Here is a 22,518-nt window from a genome sequence, read left to right on the forward strand (position 1 = left end):
GGAGTAACTCAGCGGGTCAGGCAGCATCTCAGGAGAGAAGGAATGGGTGACGTTTCGGGTCGAGACCCTTCTTCAGACTGATGGTTAAATGTCCTGTGGGGCGCCAAATTCCCACCGCCCGCTTGTCTGGGTGGTCGGTCGTGGGTCACTTTCCTCGCTGCCCCCCTCTCCTGCTGCTGCTCTGATACCGGCAGGCAGCAGGTGGCAGCATTTGGCCGCCTGCCTCCTCTCCCCCTCTGCTGACATTTTATCAGATTCTCTCTCTCTCTCTCTCTCTCTCTCTCTCTCACTGTTCCCAGTGCTTTGGCTCGACACACAGTACGGCTGTGTGCTGCCCGCCGCCGTGCATCTCCCACACGCTGGGCTCACTTGTGGTGCACGTTGGCCGGCGGTGGGGAGAAGCTGCCGTGTGAGCAGAGTCAGTGCAACGGTGGGGAACGCCCAGCCCAGCCCAGCCCGGCCCCGGCCAGTGTGCACACTGCAAGCCCCTTGACCTTGCACATCATCCGTTACTGTTGCACAAGAAGATCCCACCGGCCAGAGATTGGAGAACCATTACCGCAGCTCCTTAGGAAAATCTGGATCGCAGGGGAAACTATTATCTGTCTGTCTGTCTGTCATACGTTGGCGAGGCTGTCAGCATCAGGAGCCTTGGCATCAGGAGAGGTGATCGGCGACAGAAGGAGAGGCTTGCGCTATGAACACCAGCGGTAAGTGTATCTATCTGCCCTGTCCCTCTGCTCGCAGGCAGGTGGGACCTGCCTCACTCAGATGCTGGATCTGCCGACTTTAACAAAGAACTGATTTAAGACTCAGGTAGCAGCGTCCTTCCTTGAGTGCTTGGCTACGGGTTGAGAAATTAGACGTCGATTTGTGTTGGGTTCTTATTGTCTTATTTTTTATTTTTTTTTAAAAGGCACGGTTGAATGAATGTTTAGCTGGGAGTGGACATGCTGTTGATCGGGCAGTGCACACCGAGATTGTACAGACCTGCCAAGGAGCAGGTTGAATTTTTTTTTGTTTGCTTGCAAGCAAGAACCATTTCCACATTTTTCGGTTGCCTCCTTTCAAAATTATTCGCAGCTAAGCTGCTTTTACCTTTCAGCCGTTTTCCCTTAACGAGAAAGCATCATTGGCAGCAACGTAGCAGTGCAAACGAAATGTGTTTTTTTTCTTACTATTAAAATTGCCATTGAGATACGTTCGATAATTGTGTTTCTGTCAAAATTGGAAATCGTCGCTGTGCTTTTGAAATTGCAATAGTTGCGTGCTTCTGTTAAAACACATTTATTTTTTTTAACCGTTGAGTAACCTTTTACAATAGCTTGCTGATATTTATCTCCCTTGGAGCATTGTATCTGTCCCCACCTTCTTCAGCAATGCACTGCAGTTCTGCGGTGCACTGGACAACATTAATGTCCTGAAATCTTCTCTTACTGCACTAGGCTTGAAGGAGGGATGAGTGAGGCAGCCTTCATCTAAATTCAGTATGAGAAAGGAGAGGCCATATAGTCGCTCAATGCATTCAATGTTTAAATTGAATATTGCTGATAACAAGTTGAGGAATATGGTTTAGTTCAGTTCGAACAAAGTCAGAATTAAGTCAAAAGAAAAGTTCTTGTCTCTGGAAGCGTGTGATTGGAAAGAAGCAAATAGGGGGGCACAATGGCCAGAGTGTGGTCTTGTGATAATCTATTTCATCAGGTGTTGGAGATTACAACTTCATGGCAACACACCCAATCCAGCTACTGGCCCCATATCACCGACTGAGTGAGAGAACACAAGTGTGTCTGCATAACCCAGCACACAACAGGTACTGATGCATGTTGGGTTGAACACCTCCTGCCGGGTCTGTCATCTCCACCAGCCTCGTTTCAAACAACCTCAGCAAAAGAAATGTTGCCACGAGAAAATCAATGTAAATGACACTACAGAAAAAGCTCTTAGACAGCCCTCTTAGACACTCTCAGCTACAGAACCCTCTGACAGTCTGCGCGGTCTGATCTTTCCTGGTCCACAATAATAAGCACATGTGAATAGATTCTTGGCTTCACTGACAGAAAACACCAAGATTGGTTCAACAAGGATATTGAAAAGCTAAATAGTTGCCGATGACACACATTCTCGATTTTGAAACTCCACTGAACCTCAAGGAATAAAGAGCAAATGCATGAGCACCTGAAGGCTAAGGTTCAACAGAAAGCTCTTGACTGAAGGGACAGGTTATAGGCAGAAATAATCCAGCAACTCCCTGATAATGATGGACCAACTATGGCCCACCGCACTGAGCACTTGGAAGAGAGGAAGAACTTATCAAGCAGAGAGAAACAGTCCACATCTGCTGGTAGAAACAAGGTAAATTACTTTGCACCATAATTCTGGCTTCAATGTTTCTCCATGACTCTGTTCCACATCAAACTATTCAGTCCATTCTCTGTATCACCCATGACAACAGAAGTTGAAAGCTCTGTATGCCAGAAAATAAACAGGGCTCAAGAGAAAATGGTATCCTGCACAAGTACTAAAATCATCCTCTGTCCCTTCCATTCCATAATCCAAAATCATCCCAATATCAGCCATCAGGCTGCATTATGCAAACAATGTGCACCCTTTCAGCAGAGACAAAGCACCAACATTGCCAACTTGTTCATTGAGAGAATGGGTCTTACATTTAACAAGCACAAAGCTGTCCCCAATACACAACACTGTCCACACACTCTGGCAACAAATGCCATCAACAAGAAGCTGGAAAACGTGGACCATTTCCCATATCTCGGCTGCCAATTCACAATAAAGGCAGAATTAGGGTTTGGCTGTTTGAGGAAAGAAAAGTGTTTGAAGATCAAGAAATCAAGCAAGGCACAAAACACATATTTATAACTGAGCAAAATGACACTGTTCTTCTGCACACTATGAAACATCGCCTGCCTACAGCAGGCAATTCAAAGCATTAGAGATATGCCATCAATGGGGTCTCTGCAAAATCTTTCAAGTCTCCATGCAGGAAAAGTGCACCAATGTCAGCATCTCTTCCCAGGCCAAAGTGACCACTGCAGACTGTGCCCTAATTACACTTGGCCAACCTCATGGGCAGAATCCCAAAACATACACTGCAAGCTCGATTATACCAAGACAAAATCAGGTGCTCAAAGGAAATGATCAAGGGTGTTCTCAAACCCTCCAAATGTAAGATCCCTGTAAATTTTTGAGAATTCCTAGCCCGCGAATGCTCAAAAAGCAGAAGAAGCATTTGGGATGGTTTGGAGAACCTTGTCCATTGGTTGGGAGCACGATCAATGGCAGGAGGAGCCCCATCACGTCCCCAATTATATTACAGCTACATCCAAACCTCGATATCCCACATCCTACCTCGCCGCTTAGTCAAGCATCACCTCCCCATCTGCGGCATGGCCTTGAAGTTCTCAACATCATCCCGAATTCACCTTTTGTACGGAACTGCTGTCAGAAGGGAGGGGGGGGGGAGCTACATTCCAGACTATGATCTCATTTATGTCCAGTGGGCTTTATCATTACCCTGAATCAACTCCACAATTTAATTTCTCTCTCCATGCCTCTGAAATCTTTCTCTACTATCTCTCTCCATGCACCCAATCTGGTCCATGGTGCACCCTACCCTCCTTCTCCGTGACAACATTGTCACAGACATACAGTAGAGTGAGCGCAATGTAATTGGTGTAGTCAAAGTTTAATATGTATTGATAGGCATGGGTATGGAATAGCAGGACATTTGAGTTGCCCACAAGCAGCAGTGGTGCATCAATTTGAAGATTACAGTGGTCACGAACATAATTACTTTTGCCACTAAGTTCAATCAAAGAATGCCGATTATTGACAGCTGCTTCAACATAGCTGAATGCCTTTGCCACATACACAACCATAAATACTAACAGAAAGTAGTCTTTTGAATATCAGATGTTTCCATTTTAGCTCAGTTCCCTTCCAAGATTGCACCTAAGAGTCGTGCCATGTGTTCTTTATTGCTTCCAGCGCATTTAATGGGTTTTTTTCAAAACACCAGTCAAAGAGGTGGCTAAGAAGAGACAACCAAAGCGGTTATTTGCACAGTAGATGATGTTTCTTGCTGCATGTGGCAATATATAGCCATAAACATTTCTGTAAACTGCTCATGCTGAAAGATCCATGACAGTCAGCAATATTAAGCTTCACTTAGTATTTTATTACCTGACTAAAAGCACACGTTGTACCCAAAACAGAAATTGGAAAGAAAACCTATCCTTTGTGTATTTGAAAATTTCAAGGTTATCCAATATTCAGAACCAGGGACAGGCACTCAATTATGGAATGAATATCGGAGGTTTCAAGTCAGAAGGGAGTAAATTCACTGGACTAATACTGGGATGAGAAAGTGCACACACAGGAATGATGAGGTATTGGAGCTATAGTCTTTGTAACAAAGAAGCAGGGAGGCAATTGAATAGTGTGGTTTAAAACTTCAAAAGGAATTGTATGAATAGAGAAATACTCTTTCTTTATTTGAGGAAACAATAAGGAAGCTTCAATAATTTGAAGATGCCCTAGAAAGTAATGTGAAAAGTTGAGAGTAATTTCTTTTCATGGTGATTTATCATTGTCACATCTTTCCCAGTTAACCAGTTATTGAACAGTACTATTTTAAATACCATTTACAAGGAATTCTTATTAACCACACCAATCTAAATAGAAAAGAAGGAAATGGGTGCGTTATTTCCACTTTTTTATTCAGATAATGAGTGTTGATGACTCCATTGGCTGTAGAAGTTGGGAAAAGATGTAATAGCATCTGCAGGAAATTTTCATACAAATCAGCCTAGATTTACAGCCACACCGAAGATAGACGCAAAAAGCTGGAGTAACTCAGCAGGTGAGGTAGCATCTCTGGAGGAAAGGAATTGGTTACATTTCGGGTCGAGACCCTTCTTCAGACTGAGAACCAGGGGAGAGAGAATGGAGAGATATGAAAAGGTACATAGAACAAATTAATGAAAGATATGCAAACAAAACAGATGAAAGCCAGCAACGACGATCAAGGAAAGGTGGAGCCCACACTGGGAAGGGAAGTTCAAGTGTTTGGCAACTGGGAGATCGCATAGGTGAAAGCGGACTTTGTGGAGGTGTTCAGCAAACCAATCGCCCAGTCTGGGCTTGGTCTCGCCGATATATAAGAGTCCACATCTTGAACAATGGATACAGTAGATGAGGTTGGAGGAGGTGGAAGTGAACCCCTTTCTAAACTGAACGGACTGGACTGTTGGGGTCCCTGGACGGAGTCGAGGAAGGAGGAATAGTGACAGGTGTTGCATCTCCTGCAGTTGCAGGGGAAGGTACCTGGGGAGGGGGTGGTTTGGGTGGGAAGTGATGAGCTAACCAGAGAGCTGCGGAGGGAATGGTCTCTGTGGAAGGAGGAAAGGGGTGGAAATGAGAAAACGTGGCTAGTGGTGGGATCCCGTTGGAGGTGGTAGAAATTTTGGAGGATTATTTGTTGTATTCAACGGCTGATGGGGTGGTAGGTAAGGTCTAGGGGGATTCTGTCTGTTGTGACTAGGGGGATGGGGAGCAGTATTGGTATGGAACACCTCATCTTGGGTGCCAAACCACCTACGTTTGTATCATCAGCAAACTTGCTAATCTTGCCTTGTATGTTCCCATCCAAATCATTGATATAGATGACAAACAGTTATGGGCCCAGCATCGAATTGTGAGGCAAACCACTAGTTTGCTGATGATACAAAAGTAGGTGATTTTGCAGATAGTGAAGATGGTTATGAAAAATTGCAGCAGGATCTTGATCGATTGGCCAGGTGGTGTGTGGAATGGCTGATGGAATTTACTACAGAGAAATGTGAGGTGTTGCATTTTGGGAAGTCTAACATGGGCAGGACCTACACAAGGAGAGCAGGTGCATGGTTCCTTGAATGTGGAAACGCAGGTAGATAGGGTAGTCAAAAAGGCTTTTGGCACATTGGCCTTCATCAGTCAGAGTATTGGGTATAGAAGTTGGGAGGTCATGTTGCAGTTGTATGAGACACTGGTGAGGTCACATTTAGAGTATTATGTTCAGTTCTCTCCACCATGTTATAGAGGTGCATAAAATCATGAGAGGAATAAATTGGGTAGATGCCCAGAGTCTCTAACCCAGAGTAGGTGAATCGAGGACCAGGGGACATAGGTTTAAGGTTAAGGGGAAAAGATTGAACAGGAATCTAAGAGACAACTTTTTCACACAAAGTGTGGTGGGTGTATGGAACAAGCTGCTAGAGGAGGTAGTTAAGGCAGGGACTATCCCAACGTTTAAGAAATAGTTAGACAGGTACATGGATCGGACAGGTTTGGAGGGATATGGACCAAACTCGGGCAGGTGGGACTAGTGCAGTTGGGACATGTTGGCTGGAGTGGGCAAGTTAGGCCGAAGGGTCTGTTTCCACGCTGTATCACTCAATGACTATGTATTTGCATACACACAGCTCAAGACATTATGTCAATACTTCACTTGAAGAACCATGCTCAAAATAAGGTCCTTAACCTCTGTGGAATCATGATGGGAGAAAACTGTATAATTTCCTGTTTGGCTTTATCAAGTCTGTATACTTAGAAATTCCAATCCTCCCAGTCATGCTAACTCTGCTCATGATTGTGAAAGTATGTTGCACTGCACCTCAGAAATCCACTCTGGGCAAATCTTCCAAACAGAGACCTTGAAGTTAGTCACAACAGTGCGAAACTGGAATCTGATTGAGCACAGGTTTAGATGGAGGATCGCTTTGACCTTTTAATTTACTCTGCCCAATTCTTGCTTTTGATCCTTCTTAGCTTAAATTAAATAAAAATTGACAATACCCTCTAGCAATTGTTTCAGCACTTTTCATTCCAGTCCTTGGGTGGGTATTTAGCTCAACCTGTGTTTCCGGTCAGATTGGTAGTGACAATGAAACCTTTGACATCTACATGATCCCTCTACTCTTTGATTACTGCTGTTGCATTTTTCGCAAGTATGGTATCATGTGTTCCTTTGGGAGCTGTACCAAGTAAAACAAAATTAAAAGCCCTATAAAAGACGACACGAATTTCAGTTATGATCACTTGAAAATAAGTTACTTCATTTTTCACAACTTATTTGACTAATTGTAAATACTTATTTTTCAAGTTGGCATACTTGTCATCAAACAGGTTAGGTAGTGATAGAATTCATTGTAAACACAACCTTTAATGCTTATAAATGGAATTGATTTTCTACTTGAATGGATGTGGTGCATTATTTAACCTTGAAAAGTTGTGTTCTCTTAATAGGGAGAAAAACCATTAAATTTGACAATAAAATACCCGACAGGTGAGAAAATTAAAAACAAACACTGCAGAGGCAGGCTGACTAACGTGTTTGACAAGACCTGTCTTCCTTGCATAAGTAGCAACTACTATTGTTTTTTTTGCATTTGAATCACTGCTCCCAGACTTATCATTGCCAAGAAACTATAATCTCTTTGCATTTTACAATCATTTATGGTGCTTTGAAACTTCATCAACATAGACCAGGCAGGAAATAAAAATGTAACAAAAATGTTAATGGGCATTGATATCATAGAAGAAATTCTTCTTTAGTCCCTTGTGACAAATGTGCAAATATTAACAGGTGGATTGATTCCCTTCTCATTAGCATCTATTGGATGATATGAGTTAACTTAGCACTGTTACTTATGCACATTTTTTATGGTGGCAACTAAAGATAAATTAATTTCATGGTAACTTTAATGTAGGACAAGGTACGGCATCAGTGTTAACAGACAAATATTGTTACTGAGCCACTTAGATATTCATGTAGATGTCTTAAAGCTGCTGCACAGGTCAATGTTGACGAGGAACCTAAAGGAAGTTGCCTAGCTACAGAAGCAAAGAGGTATAGGAGCAGAGCCCAGACAAAGATAAAGACATGAGTGCCAGCTAGAGGGAAAAGAACTTAAGGAACTTCAACAGGCCTAATCCAGAAGAACTCACAGCTCTCAGTAGGTTACAGGCTTAGAAAAGATTACAGAGAATGGGAGGAGAGAGACAGTGGAGGGATTTGAGAATAACGATAAGAATTTCAGCAACACCTGTGCCAATCAATGGAAAAGGCCAAGAAAGATAATTATGAAAATGCTGACTTTTTAAAGAAACAAAACTAGATATGGAAATAATTCCCAGATTGTAAAACAAAAGGAAAAAATGAAATTTTAAATGTGCATCATTAAATTACAATAAGCAAGAGTAGACTTTTCTTAGCTGAGTTTACCTAAAGGCCACCAATGATTTAGCTGGAAGTACATGAATAGATTGCAATCTTTCATTGTCACTAGCAGATAGGCTGTGTCCGAGTATTGCTGCCAGTTATACTCAGCTCTGCACAATATGCGGACACAGCCTATCTGCTAGTGACAATGAAAGATTGCAATTTATTCATGTACTTTCAGCTAAATCATTGGTGTAGAATTTTGTAGTGCTGAGCATAACAGGTAGCTCATAATCACAGGTGTGTAACACCAGGGACCAAAGACTAATTTCTCCCTCACTACACCAATGCGTGTTGTTATTGAATGTCTGGTGTCTTGATAGTGTCTTCAGAGCACATTTGGCTATAAAATACTGTGGTAACATTGTTGATTTGGACCAGTTAGTATAGGAGTTGTGTTCTGTGTGTCAGTTTGGCAGTGTTCAGTGTGTCAGTAACCAGAGAGCATTCCTGAACTACTATCTACTTCATTGATGACTCTCGGACTATCCTTGACCGGACTTTGCTGGCTTTACCTTGCATTAAACGTCATTCCCTTATCATATATCTATACACTGTAAATGGCTCTATTGTAATCATGTATTGTCTTTCCGCTGACTGGATAGCACGTGACAAAGGCTTTTCACTGTACCTCAGTACACGTGACAATAAACTAAACTGAGTTTAAACAAGGAAAATGTATCTTCAACTTCCACCTTTTGGAATTTATTTTTGAACAACATCTTTAGACTGGTGGAAATGGAACACTTAATGGGTTGGAATTTAATGTAAAAATAACAGTGGGCCACAATGCTAGGCATTGTGTGCAATTTGGAATGTAACTTCTGATAATCCACATAAACCAAAGTAAATCTTCTGAAGTCCACTGCAGTCTCCATGGTTGGGGAACAGCATTTCACCAACTGACTTACCAGTTAAATATACTGAATAGCCCAAATAAACAAAGTAAATGTAAAATGTTGAAGTTTGTTCATTCTAATCCAAGTACTCATTTAATAACATGGAAAGGCTTGACCATTGCCAAGCAATCTCTTTGGACAGAGTGAATTCTCATTCCCTCAGCATTCCACTAATTTGTTGGAGAATTTAAGAAATATTTGCTTTATGTTTTCTTTTCATAGATTCATAAAGTCATAGAGTGATTCAATGTCCTTTTCCTTTCTCTTCCAAAGTCTACAATCAGTTCATTGGTTGTACTGATATTGAGATCCAGGTTGTTGTGCTGGCACCATTTGGTCAATCGGTCGTTCACACTTCTATACTCTGACTCATCGCCATCTGTAATTCGTTCAACAACGATGGTGTCGTTGGCGAACTTGAAGATGGAGTTTGCACCGTGTCCGGCTACACAGTCATGAGTGTAGAGTGAGTAGAGCAGGGGGCTGAGCACGCAGTCTTGAGGTGCTCCCATACTCATTGTTAATGAGTGCATAGAGAAAATGACCTTTCATCTTGCTGAGTTCACATCAACCATCAAACAGCCACTTTACACTAATTGTACTCTTGCTCATTCCTCTCAACTCCCTTCAGATTCTACGGCTCATTTACACATTAGTGACATTTTTTACAGTGTACAATTAATCTGCCAGTCTGCATGTCTTCACGATGTGTGTGGAAACTAAAGTAACCAAACGAAACACCGAGAGAAATTTTATTTGATACAGAATTCTCACAGTTCTCCTTCTTCCTCATTGCTCTCTTTTGGAACTGATGACTGTCAAATATTTCCCTGACTTTTAGTACCTCTAATGGTTTAATGGATTGTTCATTAAAAATATCCTTTAGTTGTGTTTCTTGCTTTTTAATTGCAGAAAAAAAGTTACTTAAGAGATTATTAGTACAGGTAGGCTTGACAAAATAAACATTGAATGCCGAAATCAATAGTGTTCAGAATGCGAAGTAGCAGCTTTCAGCTTCCTCAACTCTAAAAAATAACAAGGTATTCAACTGCTTCCTGAAACATTAAAGATGTGGCAGTAAAAAAATAGCAAAATACATAACTGATTCAAGTGTCTCTATGATGCAATAAATAAATACACAAAGATAAAGAAAATATGCGAAAGGAGCAAAAATGTTAATCAAGATATCAAAACAAGGAGAGAAGCAGACCAAATACAACCTGAAAGATTAGTTCTCAACTACAACTTGTCTAGACATAAAAATGTCAAAACCTCTAGCTCAAACCGATCATTGCAAACAATATAAAAGATGAAAATCAAAGATAGTTGTTTGAATCCAAAGTAAATGACTTCAATTCAGCAACAAAAATAAGAAAAACTGAAATTATTTCAAAACTTTCAGGGTAGATTTATGAATATATATAATTCTTTCAATCTTCACTCTATTATTAGATAACAAAAGTGAGACCAGCTTGATACTTCAAATGATGAATTAATAGAAATTCCTGATGATTTTGTTTGGCAAAACTACACATTGCTTTTGATCATAGTCTTAAAAGAGCCGCCAAACTGCTTGTCCAAAATTATTAAACATTCTTGGCTGAAGTTTTAAGACTGAAGAAAAGGTTCCCCCATAAAAATGTGTTCATTGGAGTTGTGTGAATCAACAGACATAAGTCCTTTATTGCCTCAGAATGTTTGAGCTCACATATTATTATAGAACATAGAACATTATAGCACAAGGATAGGCTCTTCGGCCCACAATGTCTTGGCCAAACAGTTTCAATTTACCAGTGCCTTTTGACCAGGATGATCACACAATCTATTCCAATATCTCTCCCTCCTTCCATAACTTCCAATTGGTCAGTGCCGTAGCCGATTTCCATTGCAATCTTTACAGTCAGAGACAAAAAAAAAATCATAGTAATGGCTTCTCTTCCACTGCAAGCACCATTAGCTGGGGCTCACAATGATCTGCCTTTAACACTTTCCTTTTGCTAATCCTCAGTGAGTCGTTCATACAGCATGGAAACATGTCCTTTAGCCCTCTGAGTTCATGCCACCCATAGATCACCCTTTTATATCAGTTCCATTTTTCTCACGTTCGGACCACATTCAAACCAACCCAGATTCCACAAATACTACATTTATCTACACATTAAGGGCAATTTGCTGTGGCTAGTTACTCTACTGACCAACATGTCCTTGGCATGTGAGAGAAATTGTTAAGAGAAAAATTGTAAGGGTTTGTTTTTCTTAGAAGACCTCTATTGATTTTCAGATACTGCACTGTATATTGATGCACAAGAATATTTCAACCCGGAAGATTGTAATATTCATAGTTAAAGGACACGTTGTTTCTTGATTTCACGTGGAGCTTCATTCTAATAGTACAGGAGGCTGAGGAAAGAGAAGTGGGAGTATGATGGAGAATCACACTTCTGGTAATACTTTGATCAGAAGATTGAGCTTATGCTTATAGATTGGATTCTGCAACGTAGTTGTCAATCTGCACACATGGCCTCCCCTGTGTAGAGTAGACTGCATTGTTGACTGTGTATACAGTATATGAAAGTATATCAGTGAGAAAGGGAATAAAAGGACAGGCATCATATGAAGGGGAATGATAGTGCTGCTGACCAAAGCTTGAATGAAGAGATTTAAGGAGCATCTATAAAACTAGGGGTGGGGTGGGGGGGAGGGACCAGAAAGAGGTAATAGAGAGGAATGTGTAAGTTCAGAGCCAGGCCAAGGGGAGACATTACTAATTTGTCCCAATGGGCTAGGAATAGGGGGAAAGGTAGGCACAGTTGGATAAACCTTGGGGACAATGGCTTCCAATGTACTCCTCTCATTTGTTATTGGAGGAGATGGAAACATGATTTGTACTGCAGAAAAGAAGCTGGGATTACCTTTGTATTTCAGAATGGTCCTGGAACAGCGAGCAGTTCCAGCTGTGCAAAAGCCATTGGCCTTTAAGTAAAAGCCAGTTGTAGTTGAGATGAAATACCACAAAACACAAAGCACTTCTGCTCTGAACACCTAAACCAAACATAGGAAAGCAAAATTTGCTGTTACATTTAGAAGTGCAAATGGCGATTATATTTTATAAATTTTCTAAAGGACAATATTGATTTATATATATATATATATATATATATATATAAGTTGTGGTATTGCCTTATAGTAATCACAATACTTTAAAGACATCTGAATCAAAAATATTTATTTACTACTCGGCAAACTAGTTTGTATGTGTTTGAAGTAAAAAACCTACTCCAAAATGCCTCAGATTAATTTTTAGCTGTGATCACTCTATAAATAAATAACTACCTTTTGCATTGCAATTTGTCCTCCACTGAGTTACTTATGTAATTGAGATTATATAAATTGGATTGCAAATCATTATAATGTCCATTTGCGAGCAAGAACTTGACCTCTGTTTGCATTACATTTCACTTACCAATGCTTGTATAATAAAAGTTGATCTTAAAAGATGACAAGGCAAAATATTGAATGGTTATGCAGATAAATATAGGAAACAACAACACTAAATTGCCAAGCAAGCTACAAGACAACCAATGAATATGCAAAGATCTAGTTTTGTAGCTTAATTTACCCAAATGATCAGTAAAGGCTGACCCCTTGCTACTGAATAAAATCTTGAGCTATGTTGAATACAGTCACAATGAAAGCAAGAACTGTGGTGGTCTGGTGCTCATCAAACAATTAATGAGACTTGCACTGAAGAAGTTGGAAAAAATGCTTCTGTTGTTTCATACATTAGTTCCCATACATTCTCTCCACCATACATTACCATGATGGCAAACTATTTGTTATTAAAAATGTCACGCACTGCCTGTCTTCCAGTAGACATCGGACGAGGAAACTTGGCTGATGATATTTACCCTTTGCCAAACCATGAATACAGTGTTTTGAAAAATATCAGAACTTGTGCAAAGAAGATAGTAATTTGTGACCTTAAAGGGGTATCATTGTCTGTATCTTATTTTTTAAAAACATAACCCTTTTAGTTACAAGTAATGCACTCAATTTTCCTGAGCAAATCCATTAATTTCAGCTATTCAGTGGGATTGGAAGTTCACAATGGCTTCTGAGTAATGAGTGCATTTAATATTTAAGTATCCGTTAATAACAGGAAATTAGTTCAGGGCTTATCAGCTGCCTCAGAACTGAAGTGGAAACAAACCATCCCTGACCCTGATGGACTGCCCAAGAAGAAAAAACATTTGTCAATCCAAACATTTTGTACCACATGTATTTAGAAATAATTAAGAAATTACTGTTTTGATTTTATTCAATTCTACCATTTACTAATTTGTCAGTTCAATCATTCTGGAAGGCTATTGCTTCAGTGAAATAGAGTTCCTTTGGATAGTTCAGAAAAGTTGAGTGTAAGAAGAGTCACCTGTGATGTGAGGAATGGTTGCTGGTTTAGTGAAAACCTCATGTCCGATAAATGAAGTCAGGAACATGAAAGGGCCACTGTCTGCCAAAATTCTGGCTTTTCTTGTATGCTGCCTGAAAATTGCTTTGTGTTCAGTACCACTTTTCACCTACCGACCGCTCTTTGGGATTTTTGTACAATTTATTTAATTTTTGAATTTGCAGTTGATTACAATTTTAAATCATTCCAGGCAACCTGGTACAGAGGCTCATATACTTCCAGTTTACTAATCAGTCCCTAAAGACTCGTAAATACTAATTCTAATCCACGACCTGACCTAATTCTTGGTTCACAGGTGCATAACAGTATCAAATGACTCTCTGACGTAGTTTGCACTTCTCTTTTTCTTCAATTAATCCCCTAGCATTCTCACTTTATCAATGGAAATATTGAAATCTTCTCATTATTTATTGAAGTCTAACTTAATTATCTAAAGTTCTTGACATGTTATCATTGAACTATCACCTAAAAACAGTATGTGTTGACCTTATAGATGCCACAAGATAGAAATCTGTTTAACTAGATGAAACATTGATTAACAGTAATTAGAATATAACATGACATTGTTCCATAATGAAAGAAAATATCAGTATGACAATAGACAATAGACAATGGACAATAGGTGCAGGAGGAGGCCATTCAGCCCTTCGAGCCAGCACCGCCATTCAATGTGATCATGGCTGATCATTCTCAATCAGTACCCCGTTCCTGCCTTCTCCCCATACCCCCTGACTCTACTATCCTTAAGAGCTCTATCTAGCTCTCTCTTGAATGCACAAAGATAACTGTTAGCTAAAAACAATACATGTTGACCTTAAATCTTTGTGTACATACTGGTATTTTATTTCCTCATAGAATAACATCATATTATATTTTAATCACTCCTCACAACGTTTCATCTAATTTAAAAGATTTATGTATTGTGATATTCAGGGATTTATTTTAGAGAACAAGAGTTCTCCGCCTAGCAGAGCTGGTTCTTACCCTTAACAACTTCTCCTTTGACTCCTCCCACTTCCTCCAAACCAGAGGCGCAGCTATGGGCACTCGCATGGGCCCTAGCTATGCCTGCCTCTTTGTCGGGTACGTCGAACAATCCCTGTTTCGGGGCGTACACTGGCCCCATCCCTGAACTTTACCTCCGCTACATCGACAACTGCATTGGTGCTACCTCTTGAACCCATGTAGAACTCACTGACTTCATACACTTCACTTCCAATTTCCATCCTGCCCTTAAATATACCTGGACTATCTCCGACATCTCCCTCCCGTTTCTGGACCTCACCATCTCCATCGCAGGAGACAGACTAGTGACTGACATCTACTATAAACCCACTGACTCGCACAGCTATCTGGACTACACTTCTTCCCACCCTGTCTCCTGCAAAAAGTCAATCCCCTACTCCCAATTCCTCCGTCTATGCCGCATCTGCGCCCGGGATGAGGTGTTTCACACTAGGGCTTCAGAGATGTCCTCGTTCTTCAGGAAACGGGGCTTCCCCTCTTCCATTATAGATGAGGCTCTCACTAGGGTCTCTTCTACATCCCGCAGCTCCGCTCTTGCTCCCCCTCCCCCATTCATAACAAGGACAGAATCCCCCTCATTCTCACCTTCCACCCCACCTGCCAGCGTATCCAACAAATCATCCACCAACATTTCCGTCACCTACAACGGGACCCCACCGCTGGCCACATCTTACCATCCCCTCCCCTTTCTGCGATCCGCAGAGACCGTTCCCTCCATAACTCCCTAGTCCACTCGTCCCTTCCTACCCAAACCACCCCATCCCCCGGCACTTTCCCCTGCAACCGCAGGAGATGCAACACCTGTCCCTTTACCTCCCCCCTCAACTCCATCCAAGGACCCAAACAGTCCTTCCAGGTGAGACAGAGGTTCACCTGCACCTCCTCCAACCTCATCTATTGCATCCGCTGTTCTAGATGTCAACTTCTTTACATTGGCGAAACCAAACGCAGGCTCGGCGATCGCTTCGCTCAACACCTTCGCTCAGTCCGCCTTAACCAACCTGATCTCCCGGTGACTGAGCACTTCAACTCCCCCTCCCACTCCCAGTCTGACCTTTCTGTCATGGGCCTCCTCCAGTGCCATAGTGAGGCCCACCGGAAATTGGAGGAACAGCACTTCATATTTCGCCTGGGCAGCTTGCAGTCCAGCGGTATGAACATTGACTTCTCCAACTTTAGATAGTTCCTCTGTCCCTCTCTTCCCCTCCCCCTTCCCAGATCTCCCACTGACTTCCTGTCTCCACCTATATCCTTCCTTTGTCCCACCCCCCTGACATCAGTCTGAAGAAGGGTCTCGACCCGAAACGTCACCTATTCCTTCTCTCCTGAGATGCTGCCTGACCTGCTGAGTTACTCCAGCATTTTGTGAATAAATACCTTCGATTTGTACCAGCATCTGCAGTTATTTTCTTACATTCACTAAAGCTTGATAGTTAAAATCAGCAGGCCAATTGCTGTGAGTGAAGAGATGGCACAAATGCAACTTAGTTGCTCCTGATTTCAATCCCCTCGTATCTGGTTCATACCTCAGTGAATTAAAAGGGAGATTTCTAACTCTTTTCCTCATTAATAAAGAATAGCGAACATTAGAAATACTCGTCTAAATAGTTCAAGATAGCTCATTAAATTTTGAGTCACTTTGGAATATATATGCCTATAATGCATTAAAAAATAAACTCATGAGGGAGGACATTCTTGCTATTGAGGGAGTGCAGCGTAGGTTCACCAGGTTAATTCCCGGGATGGAGGGACTGACATATGATGAAAGAATGGATTGACTATGCTTATATTCACTGAAATTTAGGATGAGAGGGGATCTTATAGAAACATATACATTTTTTTAAGGGATTGGACAGGCTAGATGCAGGAAAACGTTCCCCATGTTGGGGGAGTCCAGAACCAGGGGTCACAGTTTAAGAATAAGGGGTAGGCCATTTAGGACTGTGATGAGGAAAAAACCTTTTCAGCCAGAGAATTGCGAATCTGTGAAATTCTCTGCCATGGAAGGCAGTGGAGGCCAATTCACTGGATGTATTCAATGGAGAATTAGATATACAGTAGCTCTTAGGGCTAACGGAATCATGGGATATGGGGAGAAAGCAGGAACAGAGTACTGATTCTGGATGATCACCCATGATCATGTTCAATGGCGGTGCTGGCTCGAAAGGCCGAATGGCCTACTCCTGCACCTAATTTCTATGTTTCTATGTTTCGATGTTTCATGTTAACAAACCTAGTTTATGATTAAGAAAGTTCATTTGAAAGCCAGACACCTGCCTGGTATTTTTCTGATGTTAATTGTACTTTCTACGTGTATTTTATTGCTAGAAAGTCAGAGGTGAAGTTAGAAACTATTGAACTGCTATAATTATGCAGTTTACCTACAGCAATTTGCTGTTTGGTTGCTTGCACTTCACATATTGTACAGCTCAGTTATATGCATGCAATGAACAGCTCCAAAGACATACTAACCTTGCATTATTTGGAAGTGGAGTAGAAATGTAATTAAATATTTTATAAGGTTATTGATAAATCATTGCAGGTTTAGACATGGGGAATTAGTGCTGCTCAACATTTCTAAGTGGATGGCATACAACTAAACGCAGGACAGGTTTAACCAGTTAGAGGGCAATTATTGTGGCCTCAGTATGGCATAGCTATTGGACATTTTGATGCTGAAATTATAGGGTATCTTTGACTCTATTTTTATCCATAATTGTTCAGCAACAGTCATTATTTTCAGTTTGAACCTAGGTGAGTACCTTTTCATGTATAGTTAGTGAATTTTAATTGCTTTGCCTGTGCAGCTTGATAGTTTATGGGATAGTTTATAGATTAGTTCACCATGTTGATCGATACCTCATCACCATTTATATGCCAGTGATCCAAACCCCTTGATGGCCAAATAAAAGTCTGATAAAAAACTCAATTAATCCAGAATTGTTGGCACGTTGCTGGGGAACATTTACAAATTTCCTTACCGCCTTCAAGGTCGATAAATCATTGCGGAGATGTGATGATCAACACCAAATGCAGATTTGCACATTGATGGTGAGAAATGTTGATTTCCACTGAAGTGACACATCCTCCTCTTGAAACACAGCCACCATACGATGATGGCCAATCATCCATCTGCTTTTTGCTTATACTTTGCATCTACGCAGTATTCTTTAATCATTTGCAAACATTGATACCCAAACTGACTCCCATGCTGCAAACTGTAGTCTTCAACATCTTTCCCCCATTTCCTCCATCCTCATTCCCAAAGATATGCACTTCTTTGACACTAAGTTGAGGTTGTCTGGTAAGCTATCGCCAATACTTTCCGGCTTTGCCCCGGCTTTAAGCTACTCCTACTCCTGCAACCTCCAATACCCCAATTCCCACAAGCCTTATCCTCTCAGCCATACATCTATTACACTTCTGATCAGCTTCCCTTCCTAGCCCACTGTTTAGCAAAAATTAAATCTGGTAAAGATTAAATAAAAAAATTAATCTTCCATCAAATCAGGTATTGTAATCCCTTCCTCCAGGTAACCCACCATCATTGCCCTCAAGGTAACCCACCATCATTGACCTCCAGGTAACCCACCATCATTGACCTCCAGGTAACCCACCATCATTGACCTCCAGGTAACCCACCATCATTGACCTCCAGGTAACCCACCATCATTGACCTCCAGGTAACCCACCATCATTGACCTCCAGGTAACCCACCATCATTGACTGCCATTGTCCAAGGAAAGCAGCAGACCATCTTCAACCTTCCTTCCTCATTGAATCTCATAGTCATGGAGTCATACAGCTCAGAAAACTGGACCATCAGTGCACCATGTAGGTGCTGATCCATCAAATATCCAATTACCTATTTAACAGCACTTGGTCTGTAGCCTTCTACATCTTGGCAATTCAAGTGCTCAGCTAGATACTTCTTAAAGCTCGTAAGGTTGCTGTCCCCATCAACACCAACAGAGCGGCACGGTGGCGCAGCGGTAGAGTTGCTGCCTTACAGCGAATGCAGCGCCGGAGACTCAGGTTCAATCCTGACTACGGGCGCCGTCTGTACGGAGTTTGTACGTTCTCCCCGTGACCTGCGTGGGTTTTCTCCGAGATCTTCGGTTTCCTCCCACACTCCAAAGACGTACAGGTATGTAGGTTAATTGGCTGGGCAAATGTAAAAATTGTCCCTAGGGTGTAGGATAGTGTTAATGTGCGGGGATCGCTGGGCGACGCGGACCCGGTGGGCCGTAGGGCCTGTTTCCGCGCTGTATCTCTAAAATCAAAAAAAAAAACAGCAGTGCGTTGCAGATGTGTTGTATCCAAAGTAGTACCCATCTTTTCCAGAAATCATAGTTTGAATGCCTCAAATTAGATTTCTAGCATGCCATTGCAACATAAATTTATTTTCTCAAAGTCACTCATGATGCACTTTCTGATTGTGACAGATCTATCTCTCCTTGTCCTTTTCAACCTAACTGTTGCCTTCGAGATGTTTGACTATTCCATCCTTTTCCTAGCATTCCCCACTATGAACAACCCATGTGATTAGAATCAGAAACTGTCAGAAAATAATGAGTTGTGCCTTCTTATTCTGCTCCCACACTATGCCTCTGGTGACCTTAAAGATCAATACTTGGTCCCCCAGTTTTTCATTTAAGTGCTGTTGCTGATTCTCAGTAACTTCTTTTGAGAACACAGTATCAGTTTCCATTTGTACATTGTTGACCCTGACGTAATCCTCGCCACCATCCTTACGATTGATGCAACAGAAATTTCTTCCAAGTAAATATTTGCAAGATTGGTCTTTGGTCTAAAGAATAAATATGTTTTCCCAGCTACCACTCTCTATCTGTCCTTCATAGTTGCTGGAGATTTCTGATAATCCTAGTCCGATATTTGAGCCTGATATCGGCATTAGGTCATATATCTGTCACATCCCACATTCAGGGACAGCACAGTGGCGCCTTATAGCGCCAGAGGCCCAGGTTCAATCCTGACTATGGGTGCCGTCTGTACAGAGTTTGTACGTTCTCCTTGAGACTGTGTGGGTTTTCTCTGGGTGCTCCAGTTTCCTTCCACACTCCAAAGACGTACAGATTTCTAGGTTAATTGGCTTCAGTAAAATTGTAAATCCTCGCTAGTGTGTCGGACGGTGCTAGTGTATGGGGCGATCGGCGCCGACTCAGTGGGCCGAAGGGCCTGTTTTCACACTGTCTCTAAAGTCTAATTACAAGTTTACCTCCACTGCAATGGATATTTGTTTTTGTTATTTTCTTGCATGGAAGTTTATCAATATCGTTTGAAAATCCATAGCAATAACTCACAAATATCATCCTTATCCATCAGTTTAATGATCCCATCAGGAACATTTGAACTTTTAATTGGTGTGAATGGTATGACTATTACATTCCATGTGCCCACGACATTTGTACATCAGGAATTATTGCAATATGCTTGCACAAATGCAGTCATATTGTTAAGAATTCATATACCATCAACAAAAATCAAAATAAATATGAAGTGATTCCAGGTTTTGATTATCAATTCAAACATTTATATCACAGATATTGTCTATTGTCTATTGTCAATATATAATGCAATTGGAACAGTAAAATGGTTTAACTCAATGTATATCACATTAAAGATAAGTTCTGGAATAAGATTCTGCATGGGTTGCAGTCTCAAAAAAATTGCGTAAAAGAGGTCTTGTGTATAACTTTGCCATAAAATTGCTTAGAACATACTTCTTGAAGGGCAAAAGACAAGAAATGAATCACATCCTGACTGATCTTCTGCTGACAATCTTTATCATGTTTAGGTATGATATTGAAACAACATTTATTTTCACACAGATTTTGGTTCATGCCAACTTGAACATAAATAAGAAGCAACTGGAAGTAGACATGATATTAACTAAAGCAAAGCAATTACTTCATGTTCCAATAACCAGCGCTCATTTTTCATCTTGTTCCCATGCAATGTTAGCCTATCAATATGGTGTTTCTGGGACGGAAGTTGGCACGGGACAGGATGAAACCAACTGACATAGTGCTGGAAAGCAGTCAATTTTATTTCTCTGGTGGACAATGAATAAGGGAGCCAGGGATTGGCACTGGAGGCCAATATGAACTGTGCCAAACATTCAAATTTGGGGTCAACTGACCATCACATTATATTACTGTTAAACAACACAGTCACCATCCTTTCCACACCCCATTCGCAGACCATGGGTGGTGCATCCTGGGGCCTACAGTTGCAGCTCTATTTCAAAGGCATTCTTAGCAGCAGTGTGGGAAAATTAGAGACAATCGTGTGAATCATATTTTCTTCAATCCGTGGATCATTTTGATCGTTACAAGCTTCCCCTTGCTGTTGCAAAATATGCCTGCTGTTCAAATCTGCTGGTCTGTTAAATGATTCTAGCATTCATTACGTCACGGCTACAAGCCCTTTAATAATCATCCGCTCTCCAAAACAGCAAGCCGCTTACAAGCAACGCATTGACTGCTGGCAACTTGCCCAGTAGAATTAAATGTGGTCTGACCAACAAAACTGATTGTGATTCCTGCTGAAGTCATTGAGGTGTCCACTCCCTATTGACTTTGTATTTCGTGCCAATATTAGATCCCCAGTTTAATAAAGAAAGTAGATCTGGCATCTCAGAAAATATAACATGAAATTTTAATTTCAACATTGATTTAAATTGTATACTACTTTCTGTTAGCCATATGTCCACTTGAAGGTAAGACTTTGGAAACCTATCCTGAGCTATGGTAGGTTTAAGGAGGGAGGGAGGGAGCTCCCTGCACTAGATTGAGGAAATCTAGGTAACAAACAATGTATTTTTAAAAAGATGTAAACATTTTTATCGTTGAATATGCCTATGTATTTGGATGTTTTAGTTTCCCATGAGGATCAGTTTTTTAAATGTATTCGCTCAAACGATTGTTAATGCCAGCATTTATTATTCATCCTTAATTGCAGCTAAGCATCAACTACCTTGGTGGTTTGGAGTTAGACATAGGCCAGATTGGATGAGGGAGACAGATTTCCTTCCCTTTAGTTTAGTTTAGAGATACAGCACGAAAATAGGCCCTTCGGCCCACCGAGTCCGCACCGACCAGCTATCCCCGCCCAGTAGCACTATCCTGCACACACAATTTTACACATACACCAAGCCAATTAACCTATATTCCTTTATATCTTTGGAGTGTGGGAGGAACCTGAAGATCTCGGAGAAAACCCACACGGTCACGGAGAGAATATACAAACTCCGTACAGACACCACCTGTAGTCGGGATCGAAGCCGGGTCTCTAGCCCTGCAAGCGCTGTAAGGCTGCAACTCTGCCGCCGTGCCATCATGGCCACCCTGAATCATTCCCTGAATGTTATTAGTTAACCAGGTGGCTTATTACGACATTGCTATAGTTTCAGGGTTACCAACACTAAGGCTAATTTATTATTTAAATTCCAGATTTAATGTTTTATTAAATCTGGAATTTAAAACATACTTCGGTCTTAATTTAGTTTCCCCAGCTTCCACAATGGGATTCAAATTTGTACTGTTGATCAATAGTGCAAATCATTGGCTATTCATCTGGGAATCTCTCCAATGATACTGTATTCCTTCATTTTGCCTCTTCATTTAAGCTTTCTGTGAGTCGAGTTAACTCTGGTCTGACTGCAGTTATATTTTATGTATTCCTGCCTTAAGATTTTGGTTGAAAAATAATCCTCAGCTCCCTGCACTAAATGAATGGATTCCATTGAAGTCAATGGAAGTACATTTTAGATGCAAGGTACATTATGCATTGTGCACTTGGTGCATGTGTTTGAGGAAAGA

The 22,518-nt window shown here is 41.1% G+C and overlaps 1 protein-coding gene across 5 annotated transcripts in view; it reads left to right on the plus strand.

The window, feature by feature from the left end:
- Nucleotides 1–305: 305 nt before the first annotated feature.
- ablim3 (actin binding LIM protein family, member 3) overlaps nt 306–22,518 on the plus strand; it is a 212,176-nt gene continuing 189,963 nt past the window's right edge. For all 5 annotated transcript variants that reach the window (XR_013548085.1, XR_013548088.1, XR_013548087.1 and 2 more), the window contains exon 1: nt 306–710. Coding sequence is in view for 1 of the 5 variants with exons in the window: in XM_078411587.1 (XP_078267713.1) it covers nt 698–710 (13 nt within the window). In the remaining 4 variants the exon portion in view is untranslated. The remainder of the gene's footprint in view (nt 711–22,518) is intronic.

The sequence above is a fragment of the Rhinoraja longicauda genome, chromosome 14 (genome assembly GCF_053455715.1).
Source record: "Rhinoraja longicauda isolate Sanriku21f chromosome 14, sRhiLon1.1, whole genome shotgun sequence".
NCBI lineage: Eukaryota > Metazoa > Chordata > Chondrichthyes > Rajiformes > Arhynchobatidae > Rhinoraja > Rhinoraja longicauda.